Below are 18,994 nucleotides of genomic sequence, written 5' to 3'. Positions count from 1 at the left end.
TATACAAATGAAATAAAATTAAGAATTCAATTCCTTAAGATCAAGGAGGTGTTAAAGTAAGATCTTGGAATTCAATTTTAGATTGATAGTATCTTTCTCCTTGAAAAAAAAAATAGGGTGTATTTGTTTGAAAAAAAAAACAATTTATATATATATAATATTTTCAATAAAATGATTTATTTTTCATTGATTGTAATGTTAAAAAATAAAAGATATTAATAAATGTATATATATAATGATAATAATAAGATTTTTAAAATTTATAAAATAATTAATTTTCTTTTTAATAAAAAATATTTTCCAGTGGTGATTTTTATGAGTATTCTAAATATTAAAAATATTAAAAATATTTTTTATAAAATAAACATGGCATTTACATTAAAAAAAGTTAATTTAAAGATCTATTCGCTCAAAAAAATAATAATTTTATAATTTTTCATATTTATAATCTAAATTTTTAATTTTAAATAAAAAAATTTCACGAATTTATTATAATTGTAATAGCTTTTTAAATTAATTTTACTCAAATTTAAATTAATTTATACAATATATATTTCATTATTTTTATCATATAAACAATTTAATTAACTGAAAAATCTTAATTAAAATTCTAAATTCTTAATTATATGAAATTTCTAAATTATATAATTAAAATATTTAATTCTCTCATACTTAAATAATAATTTTAATTTCTTTCTAAAAAAATAATAATCTTAATTGAAAATTTTAGATAATTAAAGATTTGAAATCTTAACTAAAATTTAATTCAAATTAATCAAGTTATTTATATAGTAAAAATAATTATACATTGTGTGATATGTGAGGTAATTTAAATTTAGTCAAAATTAATTTAAAAATTATTAAAAATTAAATATTTTAATTCAAAATTAAAATTTTAAACTATAAATATGAAAACTAATTTTATGAGATCTTTTTAGACCAATAGAACTAATTTAAATTATACAACATTTCTATGTAATATCATTATTTCAATACAGATACATCTTCTATGAGGACCGCCATCTTTACACGTAAATGCAGTAATACACTAAATATTGCAATTATTTAACCTGTCAATGAATAAATCTAAATCGGGAAAAAATTTTAAAAAAATACAATTTGGTATCGTCCCGTAAAGAGCCTTGAAGACGAGGCAGGAAAGGGAGAAATTACATTGGGTCACCGTGATTGATTCCACCTATAATTTATGAGTTTCAAGAGCGGTCCATGTTGGTGAACGAGTGGCTTATTGTTACCCCTCCTATTGGACAATTTCCTAAGAGTCCCATACTCCAATTGCACAATCACACTTTGTGGGGAAATCACTGCCCACAGCCAGTGTAGGAAACAAAAGGCAGGCCTTACAAACAAAACTACACTTCCATTGTTTTCCAGTTACCGTTACAGATCCCTTAAGACCGATAAATTGTCGCCTCTTCATCTCCATCAGCCTCCTCCTTTTCCCACCAAAACAGATAAATTTCAATTGACGAATCACTGAGTTTTTGAAGCCCGACCTTACAAATTTGCCACACGGCCTCCGACCTTGTGGAAATTTCACGCCAAGGAGAAGCACACCCCTAGTCTTCTTCATTATCATCATCATCTCTTCTCCTCTATCTTCTTCCTATGCGGCACTCCTCATTTATGATTTAAATGCATTAATATATTAAACATCTATAATGTTATAAAAGTGCCGTTCATAAAAATTAAGATTTGCACCAGATATAACGGCGCGGATGAAGGATATCAACCACGACAGTACATAAAATAATCCGACAACCGCTTCATCATAGCAAGGTACATTTTGCACAACATTTCAAGAAGAAAAAAAAAAGCAACAAGTGAGGTATCAATTACTAGTTCCAAAAACCAAAATTTAGCATGTCTCAATCATTTTTTAAAAATTCAAAAACTAGGGGATAATAATCTAGTAACTTCTGCCCCAGTAGGTCCATTTCTTCGCAGGCTTTCCAGAGGCAAAGCATTTAGTACCTGCGAGGGACAAAAAAAAGTGTTAACACCAGAGGAAAATTCACAAGTTGGTGTTCATACATCAATATAAGTTCTTTTCTTTTCCTTTTGGTTTACTTGATGAGCTACATAATGGAGCTAGATGTCTTCCATCCATAAAATCCTCGCTCTATCCATTGGATTAGAACTACAGACTTGATGTTAGATATCTCCGAGTTTTTAACCACAAACAACTAGACCATCCATTCCCATTGAAACAGATAACTGCAAGTCAGCAGGCATGCGCAACTCTCTCCAAAACATTCTAGTCTTTTAACCAATAAAACAATGCTATAAAAATTGGAAGGAAATCTTAACAAGACGTGCACACTATTTAATAAGTTTGAAAAGCAATTACCACATTATTAAGATACAATGAGTTTAATTGCCAATCAAATTAAATTGCATAATGGGATATTACCTTCAGGGAGTTCTGGCTGGTCAAATGGTGTACAAAGGCTCTTGGCTGCTCCCATCTCACCTCGTGTTCGTTCTTTCACATCTTGCTCCACCTCCTGCAGAATATTCTTAAAGCACTGAGGTCACCTTAAAAAACGACATCCTTTGCTTATAGCACTTGAGGGATACGACAAGTTTCATTCTGCTTATAGTGCAGACCACCCAGAGACTAAAAATGAGTGTATCCTATCTTTTAAAAGTTCATTAGGGAGACACTTGAATTAACTGCAGTATTTTCGTTTCCAATTCCATTAATAAAGTAATTATTTAGCAAAAATTAAATGATTGTGAAAGTAATTAGTGAGAGAAAAATCGAGCTTGGCATTATTTTTTTAATTTGAAATAAATAAAGATTTGCATAGAAAAAATATAATTACATATTTCATTTTTTTCCCAATTATGTTAACTTCATGTATTTTGTTTATTTCATTTTTCTGTTCTATTTTCTCGTATTTAGCCTAATCATATTGATTTCATCTTATTCCCTTTTCAGATATATTATCCTACACTAATATCAACTAGTTTTTTCCTTTATCTTATTGTGTTAATTTCCCATATTTAACCTGATGACCGCTGGATTTCTCCATCCCGATCAGGGACCAGGCCCATAACGACAGCCCATCACTTAAAAGCCCTCCGGTCTCTTGAATGAACTAGGACCAGCCCGCTCAGCCTTAAGACTAGGGTCCATCCAGACCCCCCAGTCAGACCGACCCAGCCTAGTGGGCCCTGAGACCGGATCTCCACCTGGATCAGTCCACTTCTCTCCAACTCTGTCATGAGAAGAAAGGACAATAGGCCTGGTCACTTCGTAACCCTGTCCACTCACGCGCCGGAGGGAATTAAATGGCCGCCTGACACAGAGAGGGTCGCCGCATTATCCGTACGTACGGACCCATACGACAACAAGTGTGTTCTTGTGGCAGAAAGGTCGTGACACGCCAAGGGAAAGGCGGGATAAAAAAGGGAGACACCCTCCTCACAAACTAAGTTTTATTTTAGTACAGAGACCCCTTGTAAAGTCAGACCTTTTCTTTTCTGGATCTGAGATTATCATAACCTAATTGCATTGATTTCCTCTTTCTAATTATTTTAAATTACAATTCAAAAAAATTTATGTCCTTAGTCATATTATAATTGTAAGCAATTAAAATATTTCTCATCAATTATTTTAGTAAAATTTCCTTGATCATGTTATAATACCAACTAACAAAAACTTTTTTCCTCAATAGTTTGCAAGTTGTAATTAGTCAAACAAATGTATATTAGATACCCCTTTAAATTTTCAATTTAATCAAAGAACTGAGAATTTCTTAAAAAGAAAACAGTATGAACAGGATGGAACTGCCAGTTCTAGTCTGGCTCATGGATCAGAGGGGGCTTCTGATCTAGGTCAGACTTATGAACTGTTCAATGGTTCTGGTACCAGGCCCAACTCAGATGGTGGCTAGGCCTTGTTAGAGGAACAAATTCCTAATATGTGTGTGTCTGTGTGTGAAAAAATTATATATATTCTCCTCATATAGCTCCAAAAAAGAACCAGCACCATACCTCCTCATCACACCAAGGAGCTAAGATCATTTTCCTTTGGCTGAGAGCCTCCTTGAATTCATCCCAAGTTTTTACTACTTGAATGCAAGCATCTCGCTTTTGTTTAGCAGCATCAAACAGACTTTGATGAATATCATCCAGTATACGTTTTACTTGCTCAACCAGATTGACCCTGCTTATATCTTCTTTTGCTGCATTGTCACGACGAACAGCACGCACCTAAGGATAGATAGATATCATCTTAGCATTTAATACCTCTAACCATAAAAGGATAAAATCAAGTGTAATAATATAAGAAAAAAAACCATCATGCACTTGGAACAAAAAAAATCAGAATACCTGATTATTTGCCAAGTCTTTTGGACCTATTTCAATCCTTAAGGGAACACCTTTCATTTCCCAGTGAGAGTATTTCCAACCAGGTGAATAATTGTCTCTAAAATCAGCTTCTGCACGAATACCTGCTTTACATAAAGTATCCACAGTTTCAGTGCAGGCATCAAAGATTCCTTGAGTATTAGCGTCTTTGTATGGCACCGGGACCACAATAACTTGAACAGATGCCACTTTAGGTGGTAGCACCAAGCCTTTATCATCTCCATGAACCATCACCATCACCCCAATCTACATAAAATATGAAAAACTACATTAGTTTGATGACAGATGTCCAAAGAGCACACAACAATCAAATTGATCGTAAATGAACAAAAACTAAATAAAAAATGTATAAATAAATTATTTAATAAAAAAGCCAGTCTAAAGTGCAAATGCATCATAACAACCAAACAAAATAAAACAACAGAAGAGCAATGTCATATTTTCATTACAAAAATCAACTCAAGATGACAAAATTCGCAAAGTTTACCGTTCTAGTGCTATAAGCCCAAGAATTCTGCCAGACCATACCCTTCTCTCCCTTCTCATTTTCAAAGTTTATCTCAAACATTTTTGCAAAATTTTGCCCTAAACAGTGAGAAGTGGCACCTTGTATGCCACGCCCAGTGTTTGGAATAAATGCCTGACACAGATAAATTTGAAAGAATTTGATTCAGGTAAGTCATGCTAATCAAAATAAGTCAGTAAATGGATAGAACTTAAAAGAAGATAATGTAGCACAGTCCCTATCTACACGATAAATGTTAAATACCTCAACACTAGTGGTGTAGAGTCCACCAGCAAATTTCTCCATCTCACTTTTCCTGCCTTTTACAACAGGAATAGCCAAGAATTCTTCATAAATACGTCTATATAGTTCCAATATTTGAAGGACCTGGTACATAACAGTTGAACAGAAACCATGATATCAATAAAATTCTACCTAGATATTTAATGTCAATACAGATATCAAAGGCAGGCAAATAATTCCATGCCAAAAGAGTGAGTAATGATACAGAAAATTAGAAGCATATACAGCATCCCAAAACTCATACTTTAGTTGGGTCTATGAAATGATAAGCTCTTACAAATCAACTGGAATGCTCATGATCATGTACTTCGCAAGATCTACAAACAATTTGTTAATAATAACTGCAATACTTTGTTTCATCACTTCCATTATATTCCATTAAACATTGATCACAACTATAAGGACAGGAATTAAGTAATTAGTTTCATGCCTCCTCATCTGCTTCTGCCTTTGTTGCAAATGCAGTATGCCCTTCCTGCCAAAGGAACTCTCGGCTCCTATAAAATAGAAAAATGTTTCAGCATGAACATTAATCTGCAAACACGGACATCAAAGTACTATGAATTATACTGCAAATCCATATATATGTTGGACAAAAGCCAGCATGCAAATTAAAACAAAAGGCTTGACCAAACAGTTTATCTTTCAATAGGATTTATTATATTGAGAAAATCACATTGTTATTAACTCACATGAGGTTCTAGCAAAATTGAACAGAAAAAGTATATATCGAGCAAGACACAACAGTGCATAGATAACACAAACATACTCGGCAAGTCTTTTACTCTATGAATTCAAGAACTTCCTAAACAATAAATTATCAACATGGAAAAAAACAGAGAGAGAGAGAAGAATCCAAAACTTTATACATGACAAAATCCAAACAATGTACCTGATAAATGGAGTAGGATTGCTAAATTCCCAACGAACAACATTGCACCACTGGTTAAGTTTCAAAGGCAAGTCACGGTGTCCCCTTATCCACTTAGAGAAGTAGGGGTACATAACTGTCTCACTAGTTGGACGAATAGCTATAGGAATTTCAAGGTCAGATTTTCCAGATTTTGTCACCCATGCAACCTGAAAAAGAACCAAAATGTCATACGGTAAACATCCTTTCTATTTTCTTTCCATTTTCTCCAATTCAATAGCTTCCTAAAATAAAATGGCCAGAGAGGATAAGAAGGAATTAATGATTTTTTTTCCTTCAATTAACACTAATCTTAAATTACCAAGCATAACCCAATACTGACCAAGGTTAGCCATCTTGTATTAGAACTTGGGGAGGGTCACACAACATATAATTATTTACAAGATGGGGGTTTTGAAATCACAATGCAACAATGTCATATAACTGGTAAACGATATTATGAAGTATGAGGACCACTCTTATAAATCATGTCAAGAAACATTTGTAGCCACTATCTTCACTTCTCTTGTCTCGCTAGCTGACAACTCCCCAACATCATGCTCTCAGTTTTCTTGCTTCTCTGCCCGTCATCATCTACAAGCCTGTTTGGCTGAGTTTCAACTTTGCTTTTTGAAAAGCATCCTTTCCTTTAAGATAATGTTGGAAAAATCAAGGTCTTGAGATCCTATCTTTTTGGAGGTAACCACAAACTATTTGAGTACATCATGTTTTATTGTTAAACATTATGTATTCCAGTGTTATACATACATATATATATACATACATATATATATATATATATATATATGTATATATGTATATATATGTTTACTTGAGTAATTTAACTAATTTTTTGAAAAAAATAAAAACACAAAAGTAGCAGCTCTTTCAGTCTGATTTAGTTTAGCAGTGGAACAAAATGACCAATCTCCATTCCCATTTTGTAAATTACACCCTGCCTTAGATAGGCCCCAACAGCCAAGATAAAAATTATTCCCACAATAATAATGCAGATGCCAGATGTGTCTTAACCTGCTATAAAAATATCTTCCATGAAACATCTGCATATATGGTCTATGAAAAGTTTATTAGTCCTCTACATCTAAATCATGGTGACTTGTGAAAACCAAATTACTTCAAAATAAGCACCATAATGCAAGTCCTTAAATAAGTTCTCCTTCCTTCATGAAGAATTCAGATCTCACCTCTGGAGCAAAGCCCTCTATGTGGTCCTTCTCCTTTTCCAATACACTGGATGAAACAAAAAGAGGGAAGTAACAGTTCTTGATTTTCATTTTCTTGATTTCAGCATCAAAGAAAGCCTGCAGATTGTCATCACTGAAAAACATTATCCCGATGCCCAATTTATATGCTTATAGACTGGAAGAACAAGGATTGGTAAAAAATACATACAACTACATCAAAAACCAGGATAAGCACCAACCAAATTAATAGTCTCGTTTGTAATTACTATTATTCAAGAAAATTTCAGCCTGATGAAAAACATCATATGGGAATCATAACAGCAGCATAGAGAAAAACTACATAAAAAATAAATAATTAAGTGATCAAGGGTCTAAACTTACTTGCATGATCTCCCAAATTGACATTGACCATGGTCTCAAAATATAACAGCCAGAAATGTCATAGTACTCGATCATCTCACCATTGACGACCACCTACATGGGCCAAAAGGAAACAAATTGACAATTAAGGGTCTAATGTTCGAGTAGATAACATCATTTAGTGTCGGCGGGGCTGCATTTCTTCATCACAAAATGTATTTTGCCTTAACAGGATGGGACAATCATAATATTTGGCTGGACAATTGATTTTCTAACAAGTGCATAAGCAAACAAAGAAAATCATTTATTGAAATTTGAGAATCACTGAAAATTTGCAAGAACATATGATCTTAACATACTGCATTAGCGCATTGGGTGGTGGAATAACCACTTGCTAGAAGGAGAATTTGAACAAATCCATGCATAATACGGACACATACTATCATAAAGAATTTCCATATAGCAAGTTACAGAGAAATGTCCTTAAATTAAAAACTTGTTTCTTTTGCTTTTTACAAAGTTATAAATGTACTGTACTACTGTGTCAGTATCAAGCACTCCTACCTGATCTCCCAAGCTCAAAACGGAAAATAATCATCCTACACATAAAATTACCAACAGCTGATGCATATAATTCTAAAGTCTAAGAAATACCTCAGAGTACCACTCTCCAAAGTTCTCTTCCTTCTTAAAGGAGAGTCCTAACCCAGTCTCTTTCTTCACCTCCTTCCTTTTACCCCCTGAAGAGGTCAACACAGATCATTTTACCTTGTACAGACATAAGTAGGGCAAGTACAAAACACTAAGAAATAAACAGATAAGCTGTGATGGGGGGCAAAAACTCACCACCAGCCATTTCACCAACTCAAATTGGGCACAACACCTGGTAAATTATAAACAAAAAAGAAAAGGAGATTTCAGTGACAACAACAAGCAGAACAGGCACATCAGATAAAACTGCAAGACCACGCAATACATATCGAAATGGACACCATGGTCAAATCTGAAGAATCAATCTGAATAGAACTAACAAAAATCAACAATTTAACAAGTTCTCAAAGTCATCATTCACTCACTAACTACAGCACACTGTGTTGGGAGTATGAAATAGGAAATGAAGCAGCAAAGAAGACGCCAATGGCTAGACAGACCAAACAAAAGAAGACTATTAGAGCTTAAAGACTAATATTGATAACATTAATCTGACACAAGTAAGAAATTGCGAACCTAAAAGAACCGTCAGATTGGACCAATAAAAGCGAATTTGCAAGAAATCATACAAGTTAGAGATACTCATTGTATTCATAAAAATGAAAAATACTAGCTTAAAATAGAGAAGAAAGCGCACAGTCTGATTGGATTTTGAGGTAGCTTCTCTTCGTCTTCCCCTCTCAGAGGCAAAAGAGAAAAGAGGGAGGATAAGGAGAATCCAGACGATAAGAGGAACGGAGGTACAGCTTCAGAGACGGAGAAAGAGAGTGTTGTGCCTCTGTTTAGTAAGATCAAAACCCTAGGGAATATGTAAGGACTGCGTACTTATTACTAAATTATTTGTAAATGGATCGGAAGGGCCATTTGGCAGGTCAACAAACCCATGTTCACTCTCAAATGTCCGTTTAATTTGCAAAAATAAATAATTGTTCTACTTAAACTGTTATGGTATACGGGGAAATTAAACTATTTAAATTTAATTTTAATTTTTATTATTAATATTTTAATTCGATCCCGAATCTAATTATTATCAGTTTAAACTATTTAAATTGATCTCAAATCTAATTATTATTTTTTAAATAAAATTTAAATTCATTTAATTTTATATATTTTAATTAATAATTTATAATATCACACAAATTAAACTATTTAACTTTAAATTTAATTTATATTAATAATATTATAATATTTGAATCTATTTTAAATCTAATTATTATTAATTTAAATTATTTAAATTTGCCTCAAATCGAAATAAAATTTAATTTTATATATTTTAATTAATAATTTATATAAAAAATATTTTTTATTAATAATTTTTATTTAAAGAATACAATATTTTTAAAAAATATATAAATTTTAAATTTTAAATAAAAAAATATATAAAAAATTATAAATATTATTATAAAATATTTTTATATTAAATTAATTATTTATATAAATGGATATCGATTATGAATAATTTATAAATAAAATTTAAATTTGATCCGAACTGTATATTATTTTTTTAAATATAAATTTATCTCAAATTTAATTATAACTATTTAAATTTATTCAATTAAAATTGATCGACAATATCAGCTTTATATATTTTAATTAATTTATATAAAAAATATTTTTTATTAATAATTTTTATTTAAAAAATTAATATTTTTAAAAAATATTTAAATTTTATTTTTTAAATAAAAATATATAAAAAAATTATAAATATTATTATAAAATATTTTTTTATATTAAATTAAGCATTTATATAAATGGATATAGATTGCGAGTAATTTATAAATAAAATTTGAATATGATTCGAATGGGTATTATTTTTTTAAACACCGATTATTTTAGATTCTATTATAATTATTTAAATTGTTAAATAAAAAATATTAATTTTATATATTTTAATTAATAATTTATATAAAAAAATATTTTTCACTAATAATTTTTATAAAATTTAATATTTTTTAAAAATATTTAAATTTTAATTTTTAATGAAAATATATAAAAGTAAAATTATAAATATTATTATAAAATATTTTTATATTAAATTAATTATTTATATAAATGGATACCTAATTTATAAACAAAAATATGAATGGAAATTATTTTTTTAAACATAAATTTATCTCAAATTTTATTGTAATTATCTAAACTCATTGTATTAGGATTGTTCAAAAATATTAATTTTATATATTTTAATTAATGATTTATATAAAAAAATATTTTTCATTAATAATTTTTATTTAAAAATTTTAATATTTTAAAATAATATTTAATTTTTAAATGAAAATATAAAAAAAAATATAAATATTATTATAAAATATTTTTTATATTAAATTAATTATTTATATAAAATATATATTTTGATTATTATTTTTTTTAATACCAACGCATTTCAAATTTGATTATAATTATCTAAATTGTGTGTTGTTTCAAAAATATTAATTTTACATATTTTAATTAATAATTTATAACAAAATATTTTTTTATTAATAATTTTTATTTAAAAAATTTAATATTTTTTAAAAATATTTAAATTAAATATTTAATTTTTAATTTTTAAATAAAAATATATAAAATATTTATAAATATTATTATAATATATTTTTATATTAAATTAATTATTTATATAAATAAATTCGAGCTGCGAGTAATTTATAAATAAAATCTGAATCTAAATCTAAAATGATATTATTTTTTAAAATATAAAATCATTTTAAATTTTATTATAATTGTTCAAAACAGTACTATTAGAGTTGAGTCGAGAATGTCAGTTTTATATATTTTAATTAATAATTTATATAATAAAATATTTTTCATTAATAATTTTTATTTAAAAAATATATTTTTTATTAATAATTTTTATTGAAAAAATTAATATTTTAAAAAAATATTTTAATTTTAATTTTTAAATAAAAAATATAAAAAAAAAGTTATAAATATTATTATTAAATATTTTTCATGTCAAATTCTATGTTTAGTTGAAAATACCCAATTCATTACCATTCTTAAATTTATCTCATTAGGGGTTAGCTTTAAATCAATTAACTTATTGAATTGTCCGATTTAAATCAAACTTTCCAAATGGAATCGGTGCTTTTAACCAACAAAAACTTCTAACATTTGTAGCAAGATTCGAAGCCTGTACCTTCAAAACATTCAATTTCATTAATTCAACAAGTAAGACTGCCAAACTAATTGTTATTTTTTCACAACTAATAATATGTATAGGTGAAGCAAGTGATATTAATATAAGTAATTATTAATAGTATACGATAATTTATTTTTTTAAAAGTTATTTTGTTATAAAATTTCAATATATTATTGTTTAAAATTTTAAATTATCTTTTAAAAAATATTTTAAATCTCAAAATTTAGGTAAATTTATTTTAATAGTCAGTTATAAGATATATAAAGTGATAATTAAAATAAAAAAATTATTATTAATATTATAATGTTTATTTAATAACATTATGGTTAACTCTCAATTCGATTTCAATTGGACTTTAAACCCCTTTAATCCTATGCATTCACCGATTTATTGTGGTTACTGCTCCTCATCCTTCTCTGGATGGGAAAATACTAACCTTTCCATTTCCAGTAGCTAGATTGCTTGCTACCTCCCATTGTCCATGGATGTAATTAATATTTAATTTTGAAATAGTTTTTGTTGGTATATGTCCTTTTGTTGTTAGTATTATTGTGGTGGTCTATTTTTTCTTATATTCGCAAGTTTATCTTTAACCGAAAAACTTGTATAAGTTTTAACTCAGAATTTAATTTTTTATTTGATGAATTTTTTAAATTAAGAGGTCAACTAAATTCTTTTAAGTAGTGTTATTTGTTGCCCTCTAACTTATAGACCTCTCCATTTCTTCTTTTCTTTTCTTTTGAGCTTCTAATAGCAAGGAAAATTGAGATTCAAGATTTTCTTGTTTTCTTTGTGATGTGGGTATTGAAGAGCTTCATCCTCGGCTCCTTTCATATAGGGTTGATTTGAGATTTTTTGTTGCTTTTCTTTACATGCATCCTCCTTTGGTGATTTGAGCCTTTTCTCGGCAGACCAACTCAGTTTTCAATTCCCTTGTTCAATAAAAGACTTTGTGTGAATATGATTTTTCTAGCAACTTACAATTTGAGTCTCAGCGTTTGATGCTCCCCTAATGGGTTTCAAATTATTATTCGGGCCTAATCGTAATAAGTCGAGCCTTTTGATAATGGATTAAAATATTCTTAAATGTTTTTTATTCATTTGAATGTTTTTAGCCTTTTAACGAAATCTCTATTTCTCACAAAATAAAAAAAGGAAAAACGATTGAAACTAATTTTATTAGTTTATTTTAATTTGAAATTAAATCATTACTTTATTTTTTACATTGTGAATTCCCTATTTGCCTATATATATATATATATATTTAAACTTCAGTAACGATACAATTGTAAAAGTGAGACAGTTTATCTTAAATAATATAAAAATCTTAATTACAAATCTATCAAAATCCCACGAGAAGAGATGAATTGAGAGTGGGTTAAGTTATAATCAATTTAATTATAAAAGTGAGATAACGCATTGCAATATAAATTAGAAATCCATATCATAATATGAGATAAAATATGAGTAAAGTGGTGACGCTATAAATTTCTTTCTTTTTATTTTTAATTGCAGAAAATGTCCTTTACAGTGAATCATACAAATTAATTTATTTCTCAAGGCTTTGCTTCTCTACACTCTCTTTTGTTCTACTCAAGATCTTCTTTAAAAAAATATTTTTCATATTTTCTAACCTTTAAAATATTTAAAAAATTTAATTAATAAAAAATGTTTTACTAATTAAAAAAATTAAAGAAAAATATAAAAATATTTTTAAAAAATCATTTTTTACTAACATATATATTAATTTATTAATATCTTTCATTTTTTAAATTAAAATTAAATAATAAAAAAATATTTTTCCATATTTTTCTGTTTTCTGAAGAAAATATTTTTTAAATACAAGTTATAATTAATCTAATAACCTCCGAAAATTGGTTTGTAATAAATATCATAACTATAGCCAATGCAAGGCAATATTCGTTTACTCACCTCCCCGGGTTTCAGTGTTCTCTGTCATTTACCTGAGAGATCATATGTACTGCACAAGAGCTAAGATGACGGCTCAAGAAAGGTAATTTTTATTGCTCCCGCAAAGTATTTCAATGGATAAACAGAATAATATCAAAACTTTTCACACTCAAATGTAGGTGCTTCCTATGTCAAAAATAAAAAATAAAGATTAGATGATATTGAAAGATATCATCCAAGAAAACTTACCCTTATCCACAGAGCAGATAAGAAAGGGATAGAAAGAGGAGAAGACAGGTTTCCGTTCGCCAAAACGTAGGATGCAGCTCCTAAAATTGTTTCTGGAGGTACACCTGCCACTGAATTGCAGGACGTTACTGCTTAACTTGGTTCTGGTGGCACCACTTTCAAGCTTCGCATCCACTCACACAAACTAGGATCATCAAAGTGAATAAAGCTGCATTTTAGCTTCGTTCGCTGTTCTGTTGTCAAAGATCGAAGCTGTGGGAATCTTGCCTCCTGCAATAATAAAAAAAAAAAAAGAAAATTTCAATTTACGTCAACAAATAGCCAGTGCAGTTGTCTGATGAAGACCTGGTATCTATTTATTCTCAACCAAGTGGTTTAGAACCATCCATACCCCTCCCGCTCCACCATTTTTTCCCTTAAAAAGACAACAAAAGAAAGAGGTTTTTCATTTGTCCATTTCACCTGCTCGTAAGGAGGATCCTTGTGTGCAGGTATCAGACGAGAAACAAAGTATCGAGCTTGAGAGCTCCCTTCCTGTTATCAATGCAGAACATGAAATTCATTAATTTATGGAACATTTAATGGATAAAACTGCATAAAGAAAAGATTGAGGAAGACATTCGTGGGATAAGTACCTTAAAAGCAAGGATCCTAGGAGCTGGAAAGCGCAATTCAGTGAGCTCTTCAGCTAAAGTTCTGCAAGCTGCCAAAGCTGCTGCACTTCTTCCTTCATCAGCAGCTAGTTCAGCACCCTAGGGTTACCAGTTATCAGGAAAATGTCCTTTAATGGTAAGCAGTTAGGATAATATTAATCAAGGCAGTGAAATTCTTAACCAACAGAAAGGAAATCCAGGATGTGGGGGAAATATTCAAAGCAGTTAGGCTGTCAGTATGAGACAGACAATGATTTATGTGTCAACATGGTAATCGGATATCTATATAGGGTATGACATTTCTAACATGAATATCAATGCGAAGGTCTGAAGATGAATACACAGAGAGTTTCCTCACACTCAAGTATGAAAGAATGTCATAATAATATAATATTACAGGCAATGGCAACATTAGATAGGTGAATTGCACGTCCCATTTGATTTCTTCAGTTATCAATGACTTTAAGCAAACCTATTGAAGTCTGCTACCATAAAAGTCATTTATCATCTTCAATTTTCATTTATGAATCAGAAAAAATAAAAAATCTGAAATGTTAATTACCAGAATTTTGGAGATTTAAAGGACCTGGGCTAGTAGGAAAGAAATTAATGCTTAGATTTAGCCTTTCTTGTTGCTATTTTCTTCTATACTCGGTTAAACCCAGCTAAGCCTCCATCACAAAAAATTTTCTTCCATTAAACACTTTCTGTTGTTCTTAATGTTAAATCATTTGAAATTAAAACAAGGGGGTTTTATAGAGAACATATTACTCTCAAGGCCTTGCATCTGCCCTCCATATTTTTGAATTTCCTTCCTTCTCAAAATGGCACAGGTGTATGCGTATGCATGAGCATAAACAGAGAGCACATGCATATACATGAAACTAAAGATGCATAGATCATAGGGCCATAGGCACAAGATAGCATAAAAAACATATTTACATGAAAAATAAAGAAATCTGCAGAACCAGGGACTAATAACCGTGCCATATTATAACAACAACAAAGAATAATTCGGTAGCTTACCAACCAGATGAAGACATCAGTACCATGGTCAAGAACAACAGCTGTATTAGATTGCATTGCAAGGTCATAAGCAGGTAATTCTTCAAAAGTGCCCCCTTCACGGTGCATTAAACAACGAGGTGCCACCATACGCAGTGAAAGATCAAAGGATGCATTGAGAAACAAATTCCGCAGCACAGACCTCTCATCTTCATGCCCAACAATGTTTCCCAAAAGGGGTCCCCTTCTGAGATGAAAAAGGAACTCTGGTAACAACGAGAGTTCTTTGGGGAATCGATGAAGTTTTGACTTTGGTACCTGCGATCCAAATCTCAAAGCAATGTCTTTAATTCTCTCATCTATTATTGTCCGCATATCAATTGCATCAGAATAGTTTTTGGCTCGCAAGAGAGTCCTTTTGGCAATAAGGATTGCAGCCACTTCATCTTGAACACTTTCAAGATATGCTGAAACACTATCAACAGTAGACAATCTAACAGTAATAACTCTTGAAATATCAGCTTGATAAAGGCTCATGTATTGAATTGCAAACTGGAAATATACACAATCACTCTTGATGTCTCCTTTATTTTCCATAGAAAGAGAAAAGCTCTGGGTTTCTTCTACACTTAACATTTGAATTGAGAAAGAAACATCATTTTTGAAAGTTTCATGAGTGTCTATATGCGCCTCTTCACCCGGACCCACAACTTGAGTAATAAGAATATCATCAGAACAGCGAATCTCCAATAGTCCCTGGGATCCTGATGCCCTAGTAGATGCCCTTTGCAAGTTTACACCAAATGCTTCTCCAAAGTCATCATGAAGAACCAAAATGCCTCCAGAAGCTTTTGCAAGAGGTTGCAGAAGTGGAACTCTCACAGGACATGTTCCAGCACATAAAATGTCAACCACTGTATTATGTCGATATGCTTCGTGACCCAGATGCTCCATCCATTTTAATGCCGTCTTTTCCATATAAGGATAATTTGGGTGACTAAGAGAATGTGGGACTGATCCAGGGCCATAAGTACTGGGTCCACCAGCACACACAATAATTCTGCTATTACCTCCAGCCCGTTTGACTACACCTCGTGACATTTCTGCAGATGGTCCTTGAATTATACTCAGTGCAACCTCAACTGCAGTACCCAGGCACCGATCTCTTGAAGCTTCCGCAATCTTTAATTTATAAGGTCTTAATGATGAAAAAATTTGGTGAGCCACTTCTTTTGAAGCATGCATCGGTGACAAGTACACACCAGTTCCATAGATCAATGCTTTCAAGGATTCCTGAGAAGGTGATTTATCACCAGGAAGTACATCAGCAGATGCCATTGATTCCTCGGAAAAATCATAAACCGATACTGTACGGCCATACAATATGATTCCAATTCTTGCTGCAGGGGGAAGTGAATCTACAAATGCATGCAAGGAGCTTTGCAAATGTTGCAGGTGTGGTTCATCTAAACATTCGTCTATAACAAGAACAATGGGTGCAGACATTCTGGAATCAGAAACTGGAACAAAACCAGGTCTCTTGTTCCCAGTTCGAACATAGTCAACCATAGGTGATGAAATTTCCGGTAAGTTACTAAGGTCTTCTTTGCTTGGAGCGATGTATTCACCATCACTTCCATTCAATTTCCTGCAAATTACACATTGCCACTGGCCTGAACCAAGTAATATCTTGCAATAGAGATTTGCATAAGCTCCACAGTTTTGGCAACGATGGGGATCACGCTGTATTATCTGAGGTCCTGGTGAAATCTCCCTCCCAGGAAAAATCAATGCCCCAAAACCCAAACTGGATACATTGGCTAGTTTCTTCTGCTTCAGCACCTAGTTGACAAATATAAACCAAATAAAAATAATCCATAAGATTCAAAACATATATCAGTTTGGGGATTAAAACAAAAGTAGATAAAATAATTCAAGTTGATATTTGTAATTAGTAACCAAATGCAACAAGAATGAAGAATCTAATAAGTCATGATATTTGAAATTCTGTTATATATATAGAAAGATGTTAACTTTACTTTGCTCCAGAGAGAACGAAAGAGATACCTTGTGAGCAGAGAATAAGACGCAGGGTAATTCCTCAATAGATATTGAATCCTCTGTAGCTTGGGGAACTTGGTGATGCAACTGTGCTGACCCATTTGAGAAATGCGGTGGTGATGATGTGGGCAATGAGGATCCTGATGAGAAAGCAACTGGTTGAGGTGTTGCAGGAGAAGTCCGGAAAGGCACAGCAGCAGGCCGGACTGGTGAAGTAAAAACAGGAGGACCAGGGGGAGTGCTTAAATGAGGAATCGAGCTTCCAGTTTTGATCCCATTGAATGGTGATTGTAAAATTGGAGTTTTGATTGAGGGAGAAGGGCTCTGATCTTGTTGCAAATTAGGAGAGGGAAATCTAGGGGCTCCAGGTAGCATTGGAGTAGAAGGATTTATTGGAGTTTTCTCAGGTTGAGGTGTTGATGTATCAGGGTTTGTGGGAGCAACTGTGAGAGGATATGCAAGGGAAGGTTGAGGTTGTTTAGCCATCGAAAATCAAAGTCTTTATTGAAGAGAAAGAACTTTGAAGAACCCAAAACCAAATATCAGATTTTAAAGAAGTTATAAACAATTCTATCGGAAAATCAATGATGTTCAGAATAAGGACATTGAGACTGCAGTGAATTTCAACGGGTTATGGATAAAAAGTTTAATGCAGAAATGACCAAAAAAAAAAAAAAAAAAACCCTACGTATTACTGCTCCACCCGCAGATGAAGAATTCTAATCCAATAGTCATTTACTGCAGGACAAGACGGGGAATTGGAAGCCTAGAGAAACCTAAACCCTTAATACAACCTAAAACCCCAGAAGCAATCAAGAAACAGTAACAAATCTTGATCCACACCCAGCTCAAGGTATCCCAATATAGTCAAGACCCAATCAAGAATCCTCAAAAAGCACAAATTTCACGTTCAGATATAAAAGTGACTGGAATAGAAGGTCTTGTAATCAAAACCCGATCAGCGAGCACTCTTTTCTCTGCACAATTGGGCACTAAATCCCTCTTGTACACTGAAATCCAACCGACAGAAAAAAAAAATAAAAAAGATAAAAAAAGCAGGGGAGGAAAATCAACAACTTTGTGAAAAAAGATCTAGGCTTCTTATAGAAAAGAACATCAACATTTGATAAAATTGAACTAAGGAAAACGGAATACACATACCTGAGAGAGAGGGGCAGAGGGGTTGGGAGAATTGGCAATGTGATCTTTTTCTTTTTTGTTTTTTTCCAAAAAAAAAAAATTAACGATGGTAAAACAGTTTTTTGTACTGAGTTTGGATTATGGGTCTTGGGTCCGGACTTGAATTCATCAGTTAAAGCGAGTCTTTTCTTGGTCTCTTTCTTCCCTGTTTTTAATGTTTTTTTCATGACATGGGGAATGAGACCGATTCACACTTGAAAAAAAAAGGGTTAAAACATAGTACGTGTTGTGTTGAGTTTTCACTGCGGCGTCGTTGGGATGCTAAAGCAGTCACCCCAGATCCATTAGATCCTTGAATCCAATACTCTAGGCCCAAGTTGTTTCTCCACGTCCACGTGTTTTTGCTTATTACTGTCATTTTTCTTTCTCCGGACTCGAAAT

At 31.4% G+C, this 18,994-nt stretch overlaps 2 protein-coding genes across 4 annotated transcripts; both read right to left on the bottom strand.

Moving 5' to 3' along the window:
• Positions 1–1,683: 1,683 nt before the first annotated feature.
• Positions 1,684–9,212, bottom strand: LOC110613767 (proline--tRNA ligase, cytoplasmic). 3 transcript variants are annotated; one of them, XM_021755075.2, is made up of 14 exons: positions 9,033–9,212; positions 8,761–8,825; positions 8,531–8,567; positions 8,339–8,424; positions 7,706–7,798; positions 7,325–7,441; positions 6,102–6,289; positions 5,640–5,706; positions 5,171–5,293; positions 4,889–5,041; positions 4,363–4,647; positions 4,024–4,242; positions 2,435–2,528; positions 1,684–1,995 (listed from the first exon to the last, which is right to left on the bottom strand). In XM_021755075.2, exons 3-14 carry the CDS (start codon positions 8,538–8,540, stop codon positions 1,931–1,933), a joined length of 1,500 nt encoding a protein of 499 aa, XP_021610767.1. In that variant the 5' UTR covers positions 8,541–8,567; positions 8,761–8,825; positions 9,033–9,212; the 3' UTR covers positions 1,684–1,930. The 3 variants fall into 3 exon arrangements, with proteins under 3 accessions (XP_021610767.1, XP_021610759.1, XP_021610775.1); XM_021755067.2 differs by lacking the exon at positions 8,761–8,825; XM_021755083.2 differs by lacking the exons at positions 8,339–8,424; positions 8,531–8,567; positions 8,761–8,825; positions 9,033–9,212 and having other exon boundaries at positions 7,325–7,457; positions 7,706–7,788.
• Positions 9,213–13,532: 4,320 nt separating this feature from the next.
• On the bottom strand, positions 13,533–18,823 carry LOC110613751 (protein transport protein SEC23). The gene is made up of 6 exons (XM_021755043.2): positions 18,575–18,823; positions 17,420–18,423; positions 15,374–17,194; positions 14,330–14,446; positions 14,157–14,228; positions 13,533–13,964 (listed from the first exon to the last, which is right to left on the bottom strand). The coding sequence occupies exons 2-6, from the start codon at positions 17,897–17,899 to the stop codon at positions 13,827–13,829; spliced, it is 2,628 nt and encodes an 875-aa protein (XP_021610735.1). The 5' UTR covers positions 17,900–18,423; positions 18,575–18,823; the 3' UTR covers positions 13,533–13,826.
• Between the last annotated feature and the right edge of the window lie 171 nt (positions 18,824–18,994).

The sequence above is a fragment of the Manihot esculenta genome, chromosome 1, assembly GCF_001659605.2.
Source record: "Manihot esculenta cultivar AM560-2 chromosome 1, M.esculenta_v8, whole genome shotgun sequence".
NCBI classification, from domain to species: domain Eukaryota; kingdom Viridiplantae; phylum Streptophyta; class Magnoliopsida; order Malpighiales; family Euphorbiaceae; genus Manihot; species Manihot esculenta.
Note: the sequence above shows the minus strand (reverse complement) of the source record. Positions and strands in the feature narration are given on the sequence as shown.

Coding starts and splice junctions, on each gene's coding strand:
- LOC110613751 (XM_021755043.2), bottom strand. CDS start 17,899: ATGGCTAAACAACCTCAACCTTCCCTTGCATATCCTCTCACAGTTGCT. Junction 14,447..15,373: donor CTGATGTCTTCATCTGGTTG/GTAAGCTACCGA, acceptor TGGTAACCCTAG/GGTGCTGAACTAGCTGCTGA. Junction 13,965..14,156: donor AGGATCCTCCTTACGAGCAG/GTGAAATGGACA, acceptor TTATTATTGCAG/GAGGCAAGATTCCCACAGCT.
- LOC110613767 (XM_021755075.2), bottom strand. Junction 7,799..8,338: donor TTGGAGAGTGGTACTCTGAG/GTATTTCTTAGA, acceptor TGGCCCATGTAG/GTGGTCGTCAATGGTGAGAT. Junction 2,529..4,023: donor CTCCTTGGTGTGATGAGGAG/GTATGGTGCTGG, acceptor AATATTCTGCAG/GAGGTGGAGCAAGATGTGAA.